General features: G+C 45.6%; 1 protein-coding gene across 1 annotated transcript in view; it reads left to right on the top strand.

The window, feature by feature from the left end:
• The first annotated feature begins 364 nt into the window (after window positions 1-364).
• The window catches only part of minar1 (membrane integral NOTCH2 associated receptor 1), an 89,374-nt gene continuing 71,653 nt past the window's right edge, over window positions 365-18,085 (top strand). The window contains exon 1 of the mRNA XM_067971184.1: window positions 365-2,536. Within this exon, the coding sequence (XP_067827285.1) occupies window positions 365-2,536 (2,172 nt within the window). The remainder of the gene's footprint in view (window positions 2,537-18,085) is intronic.

Raw genomic sequence — 18,085 nt, 5'->3', positions numbered from 1 at the left:
AGGAATGTAAACAAACTGGCTCTTTTTCTGGGAGTTATTGATCTGTTCGTATTATTGGTTGCGAATGAATTGTGAAACAGGACTCCAGGCAGCGAAGCCACCTGCACACGGTATGTACAGTGTTTGTGCAGGGTATGTACAATACTGGTCTGTTCAATTGTAGAGGTGATAGACCCTTCAGACTGTTAGTCCTTTTGTGGGGAGTTTAAAGAAGACAGAATCAATTGCCTCAAAATGTGTTTTACAAGAAACTCATGAGCTGGTTATAGCCCGGAGTAACACACAATAGAATTAGATATCTAATTCGTTAGAGGGCGGGTGGAAAACAATTTATTTTCAATCGATAGCATCGCGAACAAGGAAAATGGAAGCTGCCCCGGAATACTCGCTATTTCTGGTACGGATTTTGGAGGAATTGGATGCGAATCACAGCACGGTTTCCTACCAGGATCTGTGTAAATTGCTTTGTGCTCGCTTTGATTTAGCTCATTTGGCAAAGCTGAGGAGTCTCCTGTTTTACACCGCCTGCCTGGACCCCAATTTCCCAGCCGCTCTTTTCAAAGAGAAATTACGATGCAATGTGGACAACCCACAGTCCAAAAAGATCATGATTGCCGCGGATATCGTCACCATGTTTAATCTGATTCAGATGAACGGCGGGGTTGCGAAGGAAAAGCTGCCTCACCGACGCCAGCACAAGATTAGGAAAAATGAATCTTTTGAATCCTGCCGATCAGATACTGAAATCTGTCGGTCTCCTACTTATGCATCTAGCCATGACTCGATGAACAGGGACGGCTGCAGTGAGCATCCGGCACTCAGAGGTCCCAATATATGCCCCACATCCGACTGTAAGGATTGCCAACGTCTCATTTGCACTTCCGACCCTAATTTTTTTCTGGGGATCAGGAATGAGGGGGCAGAGGAGAATAAAGGCAGGGCGGCGTCACTCGACAGACTGCAAGCATCCCCAACTTTCAACGGTATTGATTCCCAGGCGTGTGTCATGCAGAGCACATACTTCCCCATGGATCCGGACCAGGATTCAAACTCAGATCAAGACTCCCCGACCAGGAAAACTGACAGGAATGGAACATTTGATTCGAGCGATGAAGCATTCACGATAAGCCCCTGTGTACAGGGCAGAGCTGTGTTCAATGGCGAGCTCCAGGACATGCTCCCTTGCGTGGCTAAGTTGGTGTCAATGGACAAAGAGTCAGAAGATGAGGACCAAGGGTCACACGTTCCAAAAAATGGACCACGTTTCTCTGCGTTTTTCAGTAACAGTTTTGAGATGCCCTATAGCAATCCTTACTGTGATTCAATCCCATCGACAAGTCAAGAAAAAAGATACGTCAAACATGAAAGTTTGGATGACCTTCAAGGGACCACCTATTTTGGCCCAAGCACCATCTCACAGGAGCCCCGGAAACTCTCTTCGAAACAAAACAAGCCGGCGCCCTGGCTCCTAAAGAGCTGGAGTCTGAACAACGATGAAGTTGAGGATTGTGAAAAACATTTCTCTGCTGGGAAACACCCGGGCGACGGTCACAGATATCAGAGCAACGCCACAGAGGAGTTGCTGGCCGAAGCTCGCCAGAGGCAGGAGGCGGCGGCGGCCGAGGCGATCAGCACCATGGACAGGGCACAGACTTACTTCAAACAGGCAGGAGCGGGTGGCGAGGAGCCTCTCGGGCGCCAGTTCAACCCCAAACCCGACCCGGCCGGGCACAGCAACCTGAGGAAGTTGAAAGATAAAAGTGTCAACTGCACGTTGCAGTTGCTGAACTTTGATAAGACGGCGAGTGTGGGGACCCAGACCGAGCAGGCGGTCCGGGGCAAGTGTAAGGAGAATGCCCACGGGCAACACTCCAAGTACGGGGAGAAGGTGCCCATCAAACAGTCGGACGAGGACTCCGAGGGTCTCAGTGATGATATCAGCGACATTTTCAGGTTTCTGGATGATATGAGCGTGAGCGGCTCTACCGGCCTCCTGCAGTCCTGCTACAACAGCACTGGTTCCCTGTCCCGTCTGCCCAAATCAGACGGTGGGACCCCGGAGCGGACCCCGGTGAAAGCCAGCGGCTCCCACAAGGAGGTGGTCAAGGGGCTTTGCCCCAATCAGTCCGGGGACGAGGAACTGAAGATGAGCGTCTGCAAACTGGTGCTGAGGATCGGCGAGATCGAGAAGAAGCTGGAGGGGTTGTCCGGGGTCCGAGATGAGATCTCCCAGGTTCTGGCCAAACTCAACAAACTGGATCAGAAGATCCAGGAGCCGGCGGCGGAGAAAGCCTCCCCCGTTAGCAATAACGAGAGTCTCCGCGTCAAAGCCCTGAGAAAAAGTCTGTTTGTCCGGAGATCGTCCAGGTCCCTAACAGAGGAAAACAGTGCCACCGAGTCCAAGATCGCCAGCATCTCCAACTCCCCCCGGGACTGGAGGGCAGTGGGTTACAGCAACGAGCCGGGCATCACCCTGGGGGAGGGCATGCAGCAGGCGCTAACCGACAGCAAGGATTGGCAGCGCAAATCCAGAGAGGTATTGCATTACTTTCCGCTAAGTTGTCGCCTGTTTCTTACCTTGTTCCCCGGAGGATCGCTTCACATGAAGTGTGCAGGACGGAGGCCTGGAGAATGACACATCGGCAATTGATAGCAAAACAACCGCATGTGCGGGAAAAATCGATAGAGCGAGTATTCGAGAATTTAGTGCGTGTAATCCAATCTAATTGGAATGGATCAGATGTAATTACAGACTCTGGCAAGGCCGGCAGCACCCTGCCACTGACCAATCTGCTCCTTGCTTAGCTATCTTACTGAGATCTTAATCTTAGTTATTTTACTAAGATCTTAATCTTAATAGCCAACATAAAAGTCAAATGGTGTCGAGAAATGAATGACCATTCACTTCAAGGTGTTGTAAAGAGAGGCGCCCTGGCCTTTGTTCAGGGTGGATGGAAGAATTGATGTTTTAAAACAATCGGGCTGTTATCAACAAAGTGACAGGGAAAGCGTGACGGGAAGTAAGTGTAACATTGCAGGAAGTGCATGCAGGTAATGTATACAGCCTGATCCAGAGTCAGGGCCACTACTGCACAGGGCACGAGCTTCCTGCAAGTGTCACACTTCCCATCACACTTTCCCTGTCATTTTTTTAATAACATCCCTATTGTTATAATACAGGGAACCTCGCACTCACCCCGAGCAATGCCACGGATGGTATGCATAAATAAATATTATACACACACACAACACTTTACAACATCTTGGAATGAATGGCGGTTGATACCAGAGCCAAACGGTAATTTGCTGTCAAGTGCAAAATTTGTATTGTGTAAATCGAACGTTAAGGTTCCACCTGACTGGAGAGGGATGCAGAGTCACACTGAACTTAGCTCCTGTGAGGTTAAATCTTAACTCTTGGTTTACACCATTTAGTATCTGAGACCGCTATACACAGGTAGTAATTTTGCAATTTAAGTGCACCCTGAGAGAATGACGGTTACTGTTAATTTTTCAAGATCAGTAAATTTAAGCTTGCAGTTATACTGCAGGTAGCGTTTGAGACTTGTACGAGGTACATCAGTCTCCGGTTAACCCAAGCTCCTATTGATGGTGAAATGTTTAATGTTAGAAATGAGTTATGATAAAATCACAAAAGGAAAATACTGCGGATGTTGGAAATCTGAAATGAAAACAGAAAATGCTGGAAATACTCAGCAGGTCAGGCAGCATCTGTAGAGAGAGAAACAGAGTTAATGTGTCAGGTCGATGACCTTTCAGCTAAATTACCTATTGGATTTATTAGTGACTATCTTATATTTATGACCCCTAGTTTTGGACTCCCTCACATGTGGAAACATCTTTACATCTACCCGATTGAACCTCCATCTACCCTATTGAACGTTCATCTACCCGATCGAACCTCCATCTACCCTATCGAACGTTCATCTACCCGATTGAACCTCCATTTAACCTATCGAACCTCCATTTACCCTATCGAACATCCATCTACCCTATCGAATGTCCATCTACCCTATCGAATGTCCATCTACCCTATCGAACCTCCATCTACCCTATCGAACCTCCATCTACCCTATCGAATGTCCATCTACCCTATCGAATGTCCATCTACCCTATCGAACCTCCATCTACCCTATCGAACCTCCATCTACCCTATCGAACCTCCATCTACCCTATCGAACCTCCATCTACCCGATTGAACCTCCATCCACCCTATCGAACCTCCATCTACCCTATCGAACCTCCATCTACCCTATCGAATGTCCATTTACCCCATCGAACCTCCATCCACCCTATTGAACCTCCACCTACCCTTTCGAACCTCCATCTACCCTTTTGAACCTCCATCTACCCTATCGAACCTCCATCCACCCTATTGAACCTCCATCTACCCTATTGAACCTCCATCCACCCTATCGAACCTCCATCCACCCTATCGAACCTCCATCTACCCTATTGAACCTCCATCCACCCTATCGAACCTCCATCTACCCTATCGAACCTCCATCTACCCTATCGAACCTCCATCTACCCTATCGAACCTCCATCTACCCTATTGAACCTCCATCCACCCTATCGAACCTCCATCTACCCTATCGAACCTCCATCTACCCTATTGAACCTCCATCCACCCTATCGAACCTCCATTTACCCTATTCAACCTCCATCTACCCTATCGAACCTCCATCTACCCTATCGAACCTCCATCTACCCTTTTGAACCTCCATCTACCCTATCGAACCTCCATCCACCCTATCGAACCTCCATCTACCCTATCGAACCTCCATCCACCCTATCGAACCTCCATCTACCCTATCGAACCTCCATCTACCCTATTGAACCTCCATCCACCCTATCGAATGTCCATCTACCCTATCGAACCTCCATCCACCCTATCGAACCTCCATCTACCCTATCGAACCTCCATCTACCCTATCGAACCTCCATCCACCCTATCGAACCTCCATCTACCCTATTGAACCTCCATCCACCCTATCGAACCTCCATCTACCCTATTGAAACTCCATCCACCCTATCGAACCTCCATCTACCCTATTGAACCTCCATCCACCCTATCGAACCTCCATCTACCCTATTGAACCTCCATCCACCCTATCGAACCTCCATCTACCCTTTCGAACCTCCATCCACCCTATCGAACCTCCATCTACCCTATTGAACCTCCATCCACCCTATCGAACCTCCATCTACCCTATTGAACCTCCATCTACCCTTTCGAACCTCCATCCACCCTATCGAACCTCCATCTACCCTATTGAACCTCCATCCACCCTATCGAACCTCCATCTACCCTATTGAACCTCCATCCAACCTATCGAACCTCCATCTACCCTATCGAACCTCCATCTACCCTATCGAACCTCCATCTACCCTATCGAACCTCCATCTACCCTATCGAACCTCCATCTACCCTATCGAACCTCCATCTACCCTATCGAACCTCCATCCACCCTATCGAACCTCCATTTACCCTATTCAACCTCCATCTACCCTATCGAACCTCCATCTACCCTATCGAACCTCCATCTACCCTATTCAACCTCCATCTACCCTATCGAACCTCCATCTACCCTATCGAATGTCCATCTACCCTATCGAACCTCCATCTACCCTATCGAACCTCCATCTACCCTATTGAACCTCCATCTACCCCATCGAACCTCCATCTACCCTATCGAACCTCCATCTACCCTATTGAATGTCCATCTACCCTATCGAACCTCCATCTACCCTATCGAACCTCCATCTACCCTATCGAATGTCCATCTACCCTATCGAACCTCCATCTACCCTATCGAACCTCCATCTACCCTATCGAACCTCCATCTACCCTATCGAACCTCCATCCACCCTATCGAACCTCCATCTACCCTATTCAACCTCCATCTACCCTTTCGAACCTCCATCCACCCTATCGAACTTCCATCTACCCTATCGAACCTCCATCTACCCTATCGAACCTCCATCCACCCTATTGAATCATGCTACGTAAAAGGAAGACTGCATTATTCCTGTTTCCACACACAGCACATACATTGCACTCGTCTAGTCCACTTCACAAAGGCATTTTATGTCAGTTAGATTCCCACATGTCAGGAGCTGAAACTTGCTGCCTTATCTTTATAAATTGTGGGGATTGTTTCAATGTTCTATGTCACTGGATTTATGGGCAAGGATGAAAGGGAACAAAGAAGGGATACCTGGGATATCAGATGACATCAAAAAGAAACTTGGCAATATGCTACCAATTGTACTTATAGGTCCAGGAACAGCTTTCTGGCAATTATGGAGAAGTACTGCTTCCACAGGCTTAGGTTCAACAGAGAGGCAGTTACAGAGCTGTACCATTTGCTTTAAGGAGACCTATAGCCAATCTATACCATAGGAACAGCTGTAATAAAATACCTCAAACTGTTGCTGCTTTTCCTTTTCAGCGGCCGCTAATCTTTGCAGATCTGCCACTAACTCCATTTTGCAGGTCTCCTACAGTGTTCGAATCGCCTCTCTAGATTCTGCTGCTCTATCCTTATTTTTTGACAAAGCTTTATTGTGGCCTTTCTGTCCTTCGTTGTGCTGTTTGTGTTACCTTTTTGCTGTAAATTACAACAGCTTGCATTAATATAGATCCTCCAACACAACAAAACTTCACAGGTGATTCACAGACACAATTTTACACAAAAATGGGTGCCAAGCGAGCGAAAGAGATATTAGGACATGTGACCAAAAGCTTGGTCACAGAAGTAGGTTTTAATGAGGGTCTTAAGAACATAAGAACATAAGATATAGGAACAGGAAAAGGCCATACGGCCCCTTGAGGCTGCTCCACCATTCAATCAGATCATGGCTGATCTTCAATCTCAACTCTACTTTCTTGCCCAATCGCCATATCCCTTGATTGGCCTAGAGACCAAAAGTCTATCTATCTCAGCCTTGAATATATTCAATGACTCAGCATCCACAGCCCTCTAGGATAGAGAATTCTAAAGATTCACAAACCTCTGAGTGAAGAAATTCCTCCTTATCTCAGTCTTAAATGGCCGACCCCTTATCCTGCAACTTTGTCCCTTAGTTCTAGACTCTCCAGCCAGGGGAAACAATCTCTCAGCAGCTACCCTAACAAGCACCCTCATAATGAGATGACCTCTCATTCTTCTAAACTCCAGAGAGTACAGGTCCATTCTACTCAACCTCCCTTCATAGGACAACCCTCTCATCCCAGGTATTAATCTAATGAACCTTTGTTGCACTGCCTCTAAGGCAAGTATATCCTTCCTTAGATAAGGAGACCAAAACTGTACGCAGTACTCCAGGTGAAGTCTCACTAAAGCCCTGTACAACTGTAGTAAGACTTCCTTACTCTTATACTCCAACTCCCTTGCAGTAAAGGCCAACGTGCCATTTGCTTTTCTAATTGCTTGCTGTACCTGCATACCAACTTTTTGTGTTTCTTGTATGAGGTCACCCAAGTCTCTCTGAACACCAACATTTAATAGTTTCTCACCATTTAAAAAATATTCTGTTTTTCTATTCTTCCTACTAAAATGAATAACCTCACATTTCCCCACATTATACTCCATCTGCCACCTTCTTGCCCATTCACTTAACCTGTCTATATCCCTTTGCAGACTCTTTGTGTCCTCCTCACAGCTTACTTTCCCACCTAGCTTTGTATAATCAGCAAACTTAGATACATTAAACTTGGTCCCTTCATTTAAGTCATCAATATAGATTGTAAATACCTGAGGCCTAAGCACTGATCCTTGCAGCACCCCACTAGTTACAGCCTGCCAACTTGAAAATGACCCGTTCATCCCTACTCTCTGTTTTCTGTTCTTTAACCAATCCTCTATCCATGCTAATATATTACCCCCATGAGCCCTTACCTTGTGTAACAACCTTTTATGTGGCACTTTATCGAATGCCTTTTGAAAATCCAAATGTACTACATCCGCTGGTTCCCCTTTATTTACCCTGCTGGTTACATCCTCAAAAAAACTCTAATAAATTTGTCAAACATGATTTCCCTTTCATAAAACCATGTTGAATCTGTCTAATCATATTATGATTTTCTAAGTGCCCTGTTACCAATTCCTTAATAATGGATTCCAGCTTTTTCCCGACGACCAATGGCAGGCTAACTGGCCTGTAGTTCCCTGTTTTCTCTCTCCCTCTCTTCTTGAATAGTGGGGTAATATTTGCTACCTTCCAATCCGCTGGGACCGTTCTAGAATCCAGGGAATTTTGGAAGATCATAAACAATGCATCCACTATCTCTGCAGCCACCTCTTTTAGAACCCTCGGGTGTAGGCCGTTAGGTCCAGGGGATTTGTCGACTTTTAGTCCCATTAGTTTATCCAGTACTTTTTCCTCTAGTGATATTAATTGTTTTAAGTTCCTCACTCACATTTACCCCTTGGTTCCCCACTATTTTTGGTAGAGGAGGAGAGAGAGGTAGAGAGGCAGAGAGGTTTAGGGAGGGAATTCCAGATCATATGGGTTAGATGCCTGAAGGCACGACTGCCAATGGTGGGGTAAAGGGAATAGGGGACGCACAAGAGGCCAGAGTTGGAAGAACGCAGAGTTCAAGGGCAGTTTTAGGGCTGAAGCAGGTTACAGAGATAGGGAGGGGCGAGGCCATGAAGGGACTTAAACACGAGGATAAGAATTTTAAATTGAAGCTATTAGGGGACCGGGAGCCAATGTAGGTCAGTGAGCACAGGGATGATGGGTGAACGGAACTTGGTGTGGGATAGGATGTGGGCAGCAGAGTTTTTGTTGAGCTGAAGTTTATGGAGGGTGGAGAATGGGAGGTTGGCCAGGAGACCATTGGAATAGTCGAGTCCGGGGGTGACAAAAGCATGGATGAGAGTTTCAGCAGTAGGTGGGCTGAGGCCGTGGCAGAGACAGGCAATGTTACTGAGGTGGAACTAGGCGGTCTTAGTGATGGAGAGGTTAGGGGGTCAGAAGATCAACTTAATGCCAAGGCTGCAAACAATCTGGTTCGGACCTGAGATAGTGGCCAAGGAGGGGTTGGAATCGGTGCCAAGGGTACGAAGTTTGTGGTGGGGACTGAAGGCAATGGATTTGGTCTTCCCAATGTTTAACTGGAAGAAACTGCAGCTCATCTAAGACTGGATATTGGACAAGCTGGCTGACAACACAGGCAGTGGAGGAGTTGAGAGAGGAGGTGGAGGGGTGGACCGAGGTATCATCAGCGTAAATGTGGAAGCTGACACCATGTATTCAGATGATGTCACCAAATGACAACATGTAGATGAGGAAGAGGAAGGGCCAAGGATAGACCATTGGGGGACTCCAGAGTTAAAAGTGTGGGAGTGGGAAGAGAAGCCATTGCAGTTGATGCTCTGGCTACAATTGAATAGGTAAGAGCAGAACCAAGTGAGGGCATTGAGCTGGACACAATCTCTGTACCTGAGCTATGCTTAGATTCTGAATGAACTAAGATTTATTCACCACAACAGAAAAGTCCAAATTGATGCACAATGACAGCAGTAAATGGCCAAACCATTTAAAAGTGGCGTCTGCTCCTGACAGCAATCAAAGTCAGCAGTCCTTTTAACAGCAGTCTGCAAGAAGCTGCAGAACTCACTTTTGATTCACTTTCCCTCACTTTGGTTCCCATGACTTTCATGGTTCAATCTTTCTCACTCCTAGTCTTTCAGGCCCCGGGCTTAAATGTTTCATTTTCCTTTGAGATGCCCATACTCCGCGGCAAAGTCGGGGCAAGGATAAAATAATGCATCAAGAAATTCAATAATTTCCAGATTGAATAATCCACAAAGGAGCGTGGATGGCAAGTGAGATTTTCCTGGCTAAATTAACTCGTTAATGCTTCGCATATAATTACATAGAATCTACAGCATAGAAACAGGCATTTGGCCCATTGGTCTATGCCTGTGTTTATACTCCACACGAGCCTCCTCCCATTCTAACGACCTCGCCCCCGTATCCCTCTATTCCCTTCTCCCTCGTGTATGCATCAACCACATTCTGCGACTCAGATGTGCCGGAGCTGGGTGGCCGTTTTAAATCTTCCCCACCCTCAGTTTTAAATTTCTACAAAGCACGAGATATGAACTTATATTTATACACAAAGCTAATTCTGCCCCCATCTAGGAACAGTGACGTGCCTTGGAATTTCCCACAGATGATCCTGATTAGAGCTAGTGGTGATGTAAAACATGGCCATGTCGAGCCTGCCTTGTTCACAAACTCCTCCTTAGTGGTTTGGGTGATGACGAATGGAGTTGGGCCATTCCTCCCATCATAAATGAAATGTTGTCAAAAGTGTGTGAAAAAAATATCCCGTTGCCAAAAGTGCGAATTTAAAATAAATTTTGCTTAAGGAAACCGCATTTTTTTGGGGGGGGGGGGGGGGGGGGATGGGTCGGAGGGGGGGGGTTGTAGCGGTGACCTGGTAAGAAAAAGGGGTGGAGAGGTTCACTGCAGGAGATCTCCCCTTTAAAATGGCCGCTATCAATTCCCTCCAGTGACCCCATTGTGACCCTGATCCATCTGCTGGAAGCTCACTCAGCCACATTTAGGTGATGCAGGGGGCTTGGCCAAGTGTCCCACAAGATTTCCCCGTGATTCCACCCACTTACTGCCCCTAAAAATTATCGGCCGCTGTAAAATTCACCGCAATGCAGTTTTAGCTAGGAGACACTTCCATTACTTTGGAGCTGCAGTTTCGGAGTATTGAAAGGTGCTTTGTGAAACGTGCTGAGAGTTTAAAGGGAGTTTGGTGAAATTTGTGGAGAGTTTAAAGTGAGCTTGTAGTGAAATTGTGGGTTTCCCATTGGGGATTGCCAATTTCCCTGGTCTTTGTGGAAGAGGATGATGAAAACATGGAGAAGGAAAGGATGGAAACCAAGAGAGTGCATCATCACACACGCGGGCAATACCTGACCCACAGGTATCTGCACCACAAGGTCTACAGATCATAGAGAGCCTATCTGGATTATTCCTACAGATAGTATCTGAGATATTGTCATGGAGATATGCCAGCTGTTGGATCCTGACTTGCAACCCCCTTTTACCAGGGGCACTGTCTGGCCTGTGGCTGTGAATTACATAGAATGTACAGCGCAGAAACAGGCCATTCGGCCCAAATGGTCCGTGCCGATGTTTATATTCCACACGAGCCTCCTCCATTCCCTTAGGAAGGTGATAACAGCACTTAACTTTTATATACCTAGATGTTTCCAGGCGGTCTCTGGTGACATTAGTCATATCAGTCAGTCAGCAGTTCACTGCTGATATTAGGCAGGTGACAGAAGCCCTATTCAGGCATGTCTCTGAGTTTAATCAGTTCCACATGGATCCAGCAAAGCAGAGAGAGAGGAGAGAGTGGGAGAGAGAGAGAGACAGCCATCATCAGCTTCTTCTAAGTGATTGGATTCCCACAAGAGCAGGATGCCGTTGATACTGCCCATGTGGCTTTTCAGGCCAGTCAGAAAGTCCCATCAACTTCATCAACAGAAAGGGATTTAATTTCCTGAATGTCCAGATAGGGAATGATGCCTCCTCATTCTGCCTGTCGGTGCCTCCTACCCGGGGAGTTGCCACGATGTGTTTATTCTCTGACAGTCCAGGATACCTACACTGCTCAGCCAGAGCACTCTGACAGGGTGGCTGATGGGAGACCAGGGCTACCTGCTTCAGCCTTGGCTGATGACACCTTTTCGGCATCCGAGGACAGAGGCTGAAAACAGGTTCAATGAGGCCTCGGGTGTCACCAGGATCATTGAACGGACGATCGGAATTCTCCACTCCCGTTCCTAGTGCCTGGACAGGTCAGGGGGAGCCCTGCAGTCGAGTCCAGCAAGGGTTTCCAGCATTGTAGTGGCTTATGCATCCTCCAGAATGTGGCCATTACAAGGGGATCAGGTCCTGAAACACAAACGGTGAAGAGGGAGAAGGTGCTGGAGACCAAACACCTGCCCAAGAGAAAGGAGGTGGGCCCAAGCCCGCTGCTCCCAAGCAGAGGTCAGCGCCAACTCCTTCTGATAAAGAGGGTGCCCTCCATCGGCATCACACAATAAAGCCCTTCATGATGTCAGACAACCATTTACCTGATCCGTAAGACCTCTAATATCGTGTCTGGGAGAACATAAGAACATAAGAAATAGGAGCAGGAGTAGGCCATATGGCCCCTCGAGCCTGCTCCGCCATTCAATAAGATCATGGCTGATCTTCGACCTCAACTCCACTTTCCCACCCTATCCCCATATCCCTTGATTCCCTTAGTGTCCAAAAATCTATTGATCTCAGCCTTGAATATAATCAACAACTGAGCTTCCACAGCCCTCTCCAGCCTTTCAGCATCTACCCTGTCAAGCCCTCTAACAATTTTATACATTTGAATGAGATCACTTCTCATTCTTCTAAACTTTAGAGAATATAGGCCCATTCTACTCAATCTCTCCTCACAGGACAACCCTCCCAGTAAAGTAATCAATCTAGTGACCCTTCATTGCTCCACCTCTAAGGCAAGTATATCCTTCCTTAGGTAAGGATACGAAAACTGTATACAGTACTGAAGATGTGGTCTCGCCAGAGCCCTATATAATTGCAGCAAGACCTCCTTACTCTTATACTCCAACCCCCTTGCAATAAAGGTTAACATACCATTTGCCATCCTAATTGCTTGTTGTACCTGCCTGTTAACTTCCTGTGATTTGTGTAAAAGGTCACCCAAATCCCTCTGATTACCAACATTTCTTAGTCTCTCACCTTCGAAAAAATATTCTGCTTTTCTATTCTTCCTATCAAAGTGGATAATTTCACATTTCCCCACATTATACTCCATCTACCACCTTCTCGCCCACTCACTTAACCTGTCTATATCCCTTTGCAGACTCTTTGCGACCTCCCAGGAACATAGGAACAGGAGTAGGCCATTCAGCCCCTCGAGCCTGCTCCGCCATTTGATTAGATCAAGGCTGATCTGTGATCTAACTCTATATACCTGCCTTTACCCCATATCCCTTAATACCTTTGGTTGCCAAAAAGCTATCTATCTCAGATTTAAATTTAGCAATTGAGCTAGTATCAATTGCCGTTTGCGGAAGAGAGTTCCAAACTTCTACCATCCTTTGTGTGTAGAAATGTTTTCTAATCTCACTCCTGAAAGGTCTGGCTCTAATTTTTAGACTGTGCCCCCTACTCCTAGAATCCCCAACCAGCGGAAATAGTTTCTCTCTATCCACCCTATCTGTTCCCCTTAATATCTTATAAACTTCGATCAGATCACCCCTTAACCTTTGAAACTCTAGAGAATACAACCCCAATTTGTGTAATCTCTCCTCGTAACTTAACCCTTGAAGTCCGGGTATCATTCTAGTAAACCTACGCTGCACTCCCTCCAAGGTCAATATGTCCTTCCGAAGGTGCGGTGCCCAGAACTGCTCACAGTACTCCAGGTGTGGTCTAACCAGGGTTTTACATAGCTGCAGCATAACTTCTGCCCCCTTGTACTCCAGTCCTCTAGATATAAAGGCCAGCATTTCATTAGCCTTCTTGATTATTTTCTGCACCTGTTCATGACACTTCAATGATCTATGTACCTGAACCCCTAAGTCCCTTTGGACATCCACTGTTTTTAACTTTTTACCATTTAGAAAGTACCCTGTTCTATCCTTTTTTGATCCAAAGTGGATGACCTCACATTTGTCTACATTGAATTCCATTTGCCACAGTTTTGCCCATTCACCTAATCTATCAATATCGCTTTGTAATTTTATGTTTTCATCTACACTGCTTACAATGCCACCAATCTTTGTGTCATCGGCAAACTTAGATATGAGACTTTCTATGCCTTCATCTAAGTTGTTAATAAATATTGTGAATAATTGAGGCCCCAAGACAGATCCCTGCGGGACTCCACTAGTCACATCCTGCCAATGTGAGTACCTACCCATTATCCCTACTCTCTGTGGCCTTTTGCTCAGCCAACTTCCCAACCAAGTCCATACTTTTCCGTCGATTCCATGGGCTTCTATCTTAGCTAACAGTCTCTTATGTGGGACTTTATCAAATGCCTTCTGGAAGTCCATATAAATAACATCCATTGACATACCCCTGACCGCTACTTTAGTCTCCTCTTCAAAAAATTCAATCAGGTTTGTCAGGCACGACCTACCTTTCACAAATCCATGCTGGCTCTCTCTGATTAACTGAAAATTCTCGAGGTGTTCAGTCACCCTATCCTTAATTATAGACTCCAGCATTTTCCCCACAACAGATGTTAGGCTAACTGGTCTATAATTCCCCGGTTTCCCTCTCTCTCCTTTCTTAAAAAGCAGAGTGACGTGCAATTTTCCAATCTAGAGGGACAGTTCCTGAATCTAGAGAACTTTGAAAGATTATAGTTAGGGTATCTGCAATGTGCTCACCTACTTCCTTTAAAATCCTGGGATGGAAACCATCTGGTCCTGGGGATTTGTCACTCTTTAGTACTATTATTTTCTTCATTACTGTTGTTTTACTTATGTTAATTTTATTGAGTCCCTGTCCCCGATTCAATATTAGTTTTCTTGGGATTTCTGGCATGCTATCCTCTTTTTCTACTGTAAATACTGTCGCAAAGTAATTGTTCAACATGTCTGCCATTTCCCCATTGTCAATGACAATATCCCCACTTTCAGTTTTTAAGGGGCCAACACTGCTCCTGACCACCCTCTTTTTCCTAATATAACTATAAAAGTTCTTCGTATTGGTTTTGATATCCCTTGCAAGTTTCTTTTCATACTCTCTTTTTGTAGCTCTTACTATCTGTTTTGTGACCCTTTGTTGATCTTTGTATCTTTCCCATTCGCCAGGATCTGTGCCATTTTTTGCCTTTTTGTATGCCCTTTCCTTATGTCTTATTCTGTCCCTTACCTCTTTAGTTGTCCATGGCTGTTTTTTTTGGCAAGTAGAGTTCTTGCCCCTCAGGGGTATAAACCGATTCTGTATCACGTTAAATGTTTCTTTAAACATTTCCCACTGATGATCAGTCGTTTTACCCATTAACAGATTTGCCCAGTTTACTGTGGACAGTCTCTGTCTCATCCCATTGAAATCGGCCTTAACCAAGTCTGGAATCTTAGCAGCTGACTCACTTTTTTCCCTTTCAAACACTACCTTGAACTCGATCATGTTATGATCACTATTGGATAGATGTTCACGCACAGTTAAGCCGTTAACTAAGTCTGGTTCATTACTCATTACTAAATCTAGTATGGCTTGCCCCCTTGTTGCCTCTAGGACATACTGCTGTAGAAAACTATCCCGGACACACTCAAGAAATTCACTTCCTTTCTGACAGTTGCTAGTCTGCTTCTCCCAATCTATGTGAAGGTTAAAGTCCCCCATTAAGACCACAATGCCTTTGTTACACTTGTCTAATCTCTGCATTTATACAATCTAGCACTTCAGAGCTGCTGCCAGGGGTCCTATACACAACTCCCACTATAGTCTTAGATCCTTTCCTATTTCTCAATTCAACCCATAAGGTCTCTGTTGGCTGCTTACCCCTCGTTATATCCTCCTTTATCAGCTTTGTTGAGTTCCTGTCCCCGATTCAATATTAGTTTTCTTGGGATTTTCTTGGGATTTCCAGCGTGCTATCCTCTTTTTTTCTACTGTGAATACTGACGCAATTCCTCACAGCTTACTTTTCCACCTAGCTTTGTATCATCACCAAACTTGGATACATTACACTCGGTCCTCTTCATCTAAGTCATTGATATATATTGTAAACAGCTGAGGCCCAAGCTCTGATCCTTGCGGCACCCCACTGGTTATGACCTGTCAACCTAAAAATGACCCATTTATTCCTACTCTGTTTTCTGTCCGTTAACCAATCCTCTATCCATGCTAATATATTAACCCCAATCCCATGAGCTCTAATCTTGTGGGGCAGCTTATCGAATACCTTTTGAAAATCCAAATATACTACATCCACTGGTTCCCCTCATCTACCCTGCTAGTTACACCCTCAAAAAATTCTAATGGATTTGTCAAACACAATTCCCCTTTCATAAAACCATATTGACTCTGCCTAATCATATTATGATTTTCTAAGTGCCCTGTTACTACATCCTTAATAATAGATTTTAGCATTTTCCCTACTGCTGATGTCAGGCTCACTGGCCGATAGTTGTCTGTTTTCTCTCTCCCTCCTTTCTTGAATAGCGTGATTACATTTGCTACCTTCCAATCCACAGGGACCATTCTAGAATCTAAGGAATTCTGGAAGATCAAAACCAATGAATCATAGAATCATAGAAAATTTAAGACACAGAAGGAGGCCATTCGGCCCATCTTGTCCACACCAGCTGAGAAAGAAGCCACCCAGCCTAATCCCACTTTCCCGCATTTAGTCCGTAACCCTGCGGATCATGGCACTTCAAGTGCACATCCAGGTATTTTTTAAATGAGTTGAGGGTTTCTGCCTCTACCCTCTTCTCAGGCAGTGAGTTCCAGACCCCCACCACCCTCTGGGTGAAAAAGTTTTTCCTCATTTCCGCTCTAAACCTTCTACCAATTACTTTAAATCTCTGCCCCCTGGTTATTGACCCCTCCGTTAAGGCAAACATGTCCTTCCTATCCACTCTATCTAGGCCCCTCATAATTTTATATACCTCAATCAAATCTTCCTTTGTTCCAAGGAAAACAACCCCAGCCTATCCAATCTGTCATCATAGCTAAAATTCTCCAGTCCTGGCAACATCCTCATAAATCTCCTCTGTACCCTCTCTGGTGCAATTACGTCCTTCCTGTAATGTGGTGACCAGAACTGTGCGCAGTACTCAAGCTGTGGCCTAACTAGTGTTTTATACAGTTCCAGCATAACATCCCTGCTTTTATATTCTATGCCTCAGCTAATAAAGGAAAGTATCCCATATGCCTTCTTAACCACCTTATCTACCTGCTACCTCCACGGATCTGTGGACATGCACTCCAAGGTCCCTCACTTCCTCTACACCTCTCAGTATCCTCCCATTTATTGTGTATTCCCTTGCCTTGTTTGCTCTCCGCAAATGCATTATCTCACACTTCTCCGGATTGAACTCCACTTGCCACTTTTCTGCCCATCTGATCAGTCCATTGATATCTTCTTGCAGTCTACAGCTTTCCTCCTCTCTATCAACCACACGGCCTATCTTTGTGTCATCCACAAATTTCTTAATCATGCCCCCTACATTTAAATCCAAATCGTTAACGTATACCACAAAAAGCAAGGGACCTAGTACCGAGCCCTGCAGCACCCCACTGGAAACAGCCTTCCAGTCGCAAAAACACCCGTCGACCATTATCTTTTGCTTCCTGCCACTGAGCCAATTTCGGATCCAATTTGCCACTTTCCCTTGGATCCCATGGGCCTTTACTTTTTTGACCAATCTGCCATGTGGGACCTTGTCAAAAGCCTTGCTAAAACCCATGTAGACGACATCAATTGCTCCACCCTCATCGATCCTCCTTGTCACCGCCTCGCAAATTTCAATCAAGTTAGTCAGATACGACCTCTCCTTAACAAATCCATGCTGACTGTCCTTGATTAGTCCGTGCCTTTCTAAGTGACAATTTATCCTGTCCCTCAGAATTGATTCCAATAATTTGCCCAGCACCGAAGTTAGGCTGACTGGGCTTTAATTGCTCAATCTAACCTTCGCTCCCTTTTTAAACAACGGTACAACGTTAGCAGTCCTCCAATCCTCCGGCACTACGCCTGTATCCAGTGAAGTTTGAAAAATGATTGTTAAAGCCTCCGCTATTTCCTCTCTGGCTTCTTTTAACAGCCTGGGAATCATTTCATCCGGTCCCAGTGATTTATCCACTTTCAAAGATGCTAATCCTCTTAATCACTTCCTCTCTCACTAAGTTTATCCCATCTAATATTTCACACTCCTCCTCCTTAACTACATTGCCTGCATCATCCCTCTCCTTTGTGAAGACAGATGCAAAGTATTCATTAAGAACCATGCCCAAATCTTCCGCCTCCACACATAGTTTACCTTTGTGGTCTCTAATTGGC

This window comes from Heptranchias perlo, chromosome 34 (genome assembly GCF_035084215.1).
Source record: "Heptranchias perlo isolate sHepPer1 chromosome 34, sHepPer1.hap1, whole genome shotgun sequence".
In the NCBI taxonomy this organism is placed as follows: domain Eukaryota; kingdom Metazoa; phylum Chordata; class Chondrichthyes; order Hexanchiformes; family Hexanchidae; genus Heptranchias; species Heptranchias perlo.
This window is presented reverse-complemented; position numbering and strand designations above follow the sequence as displayed.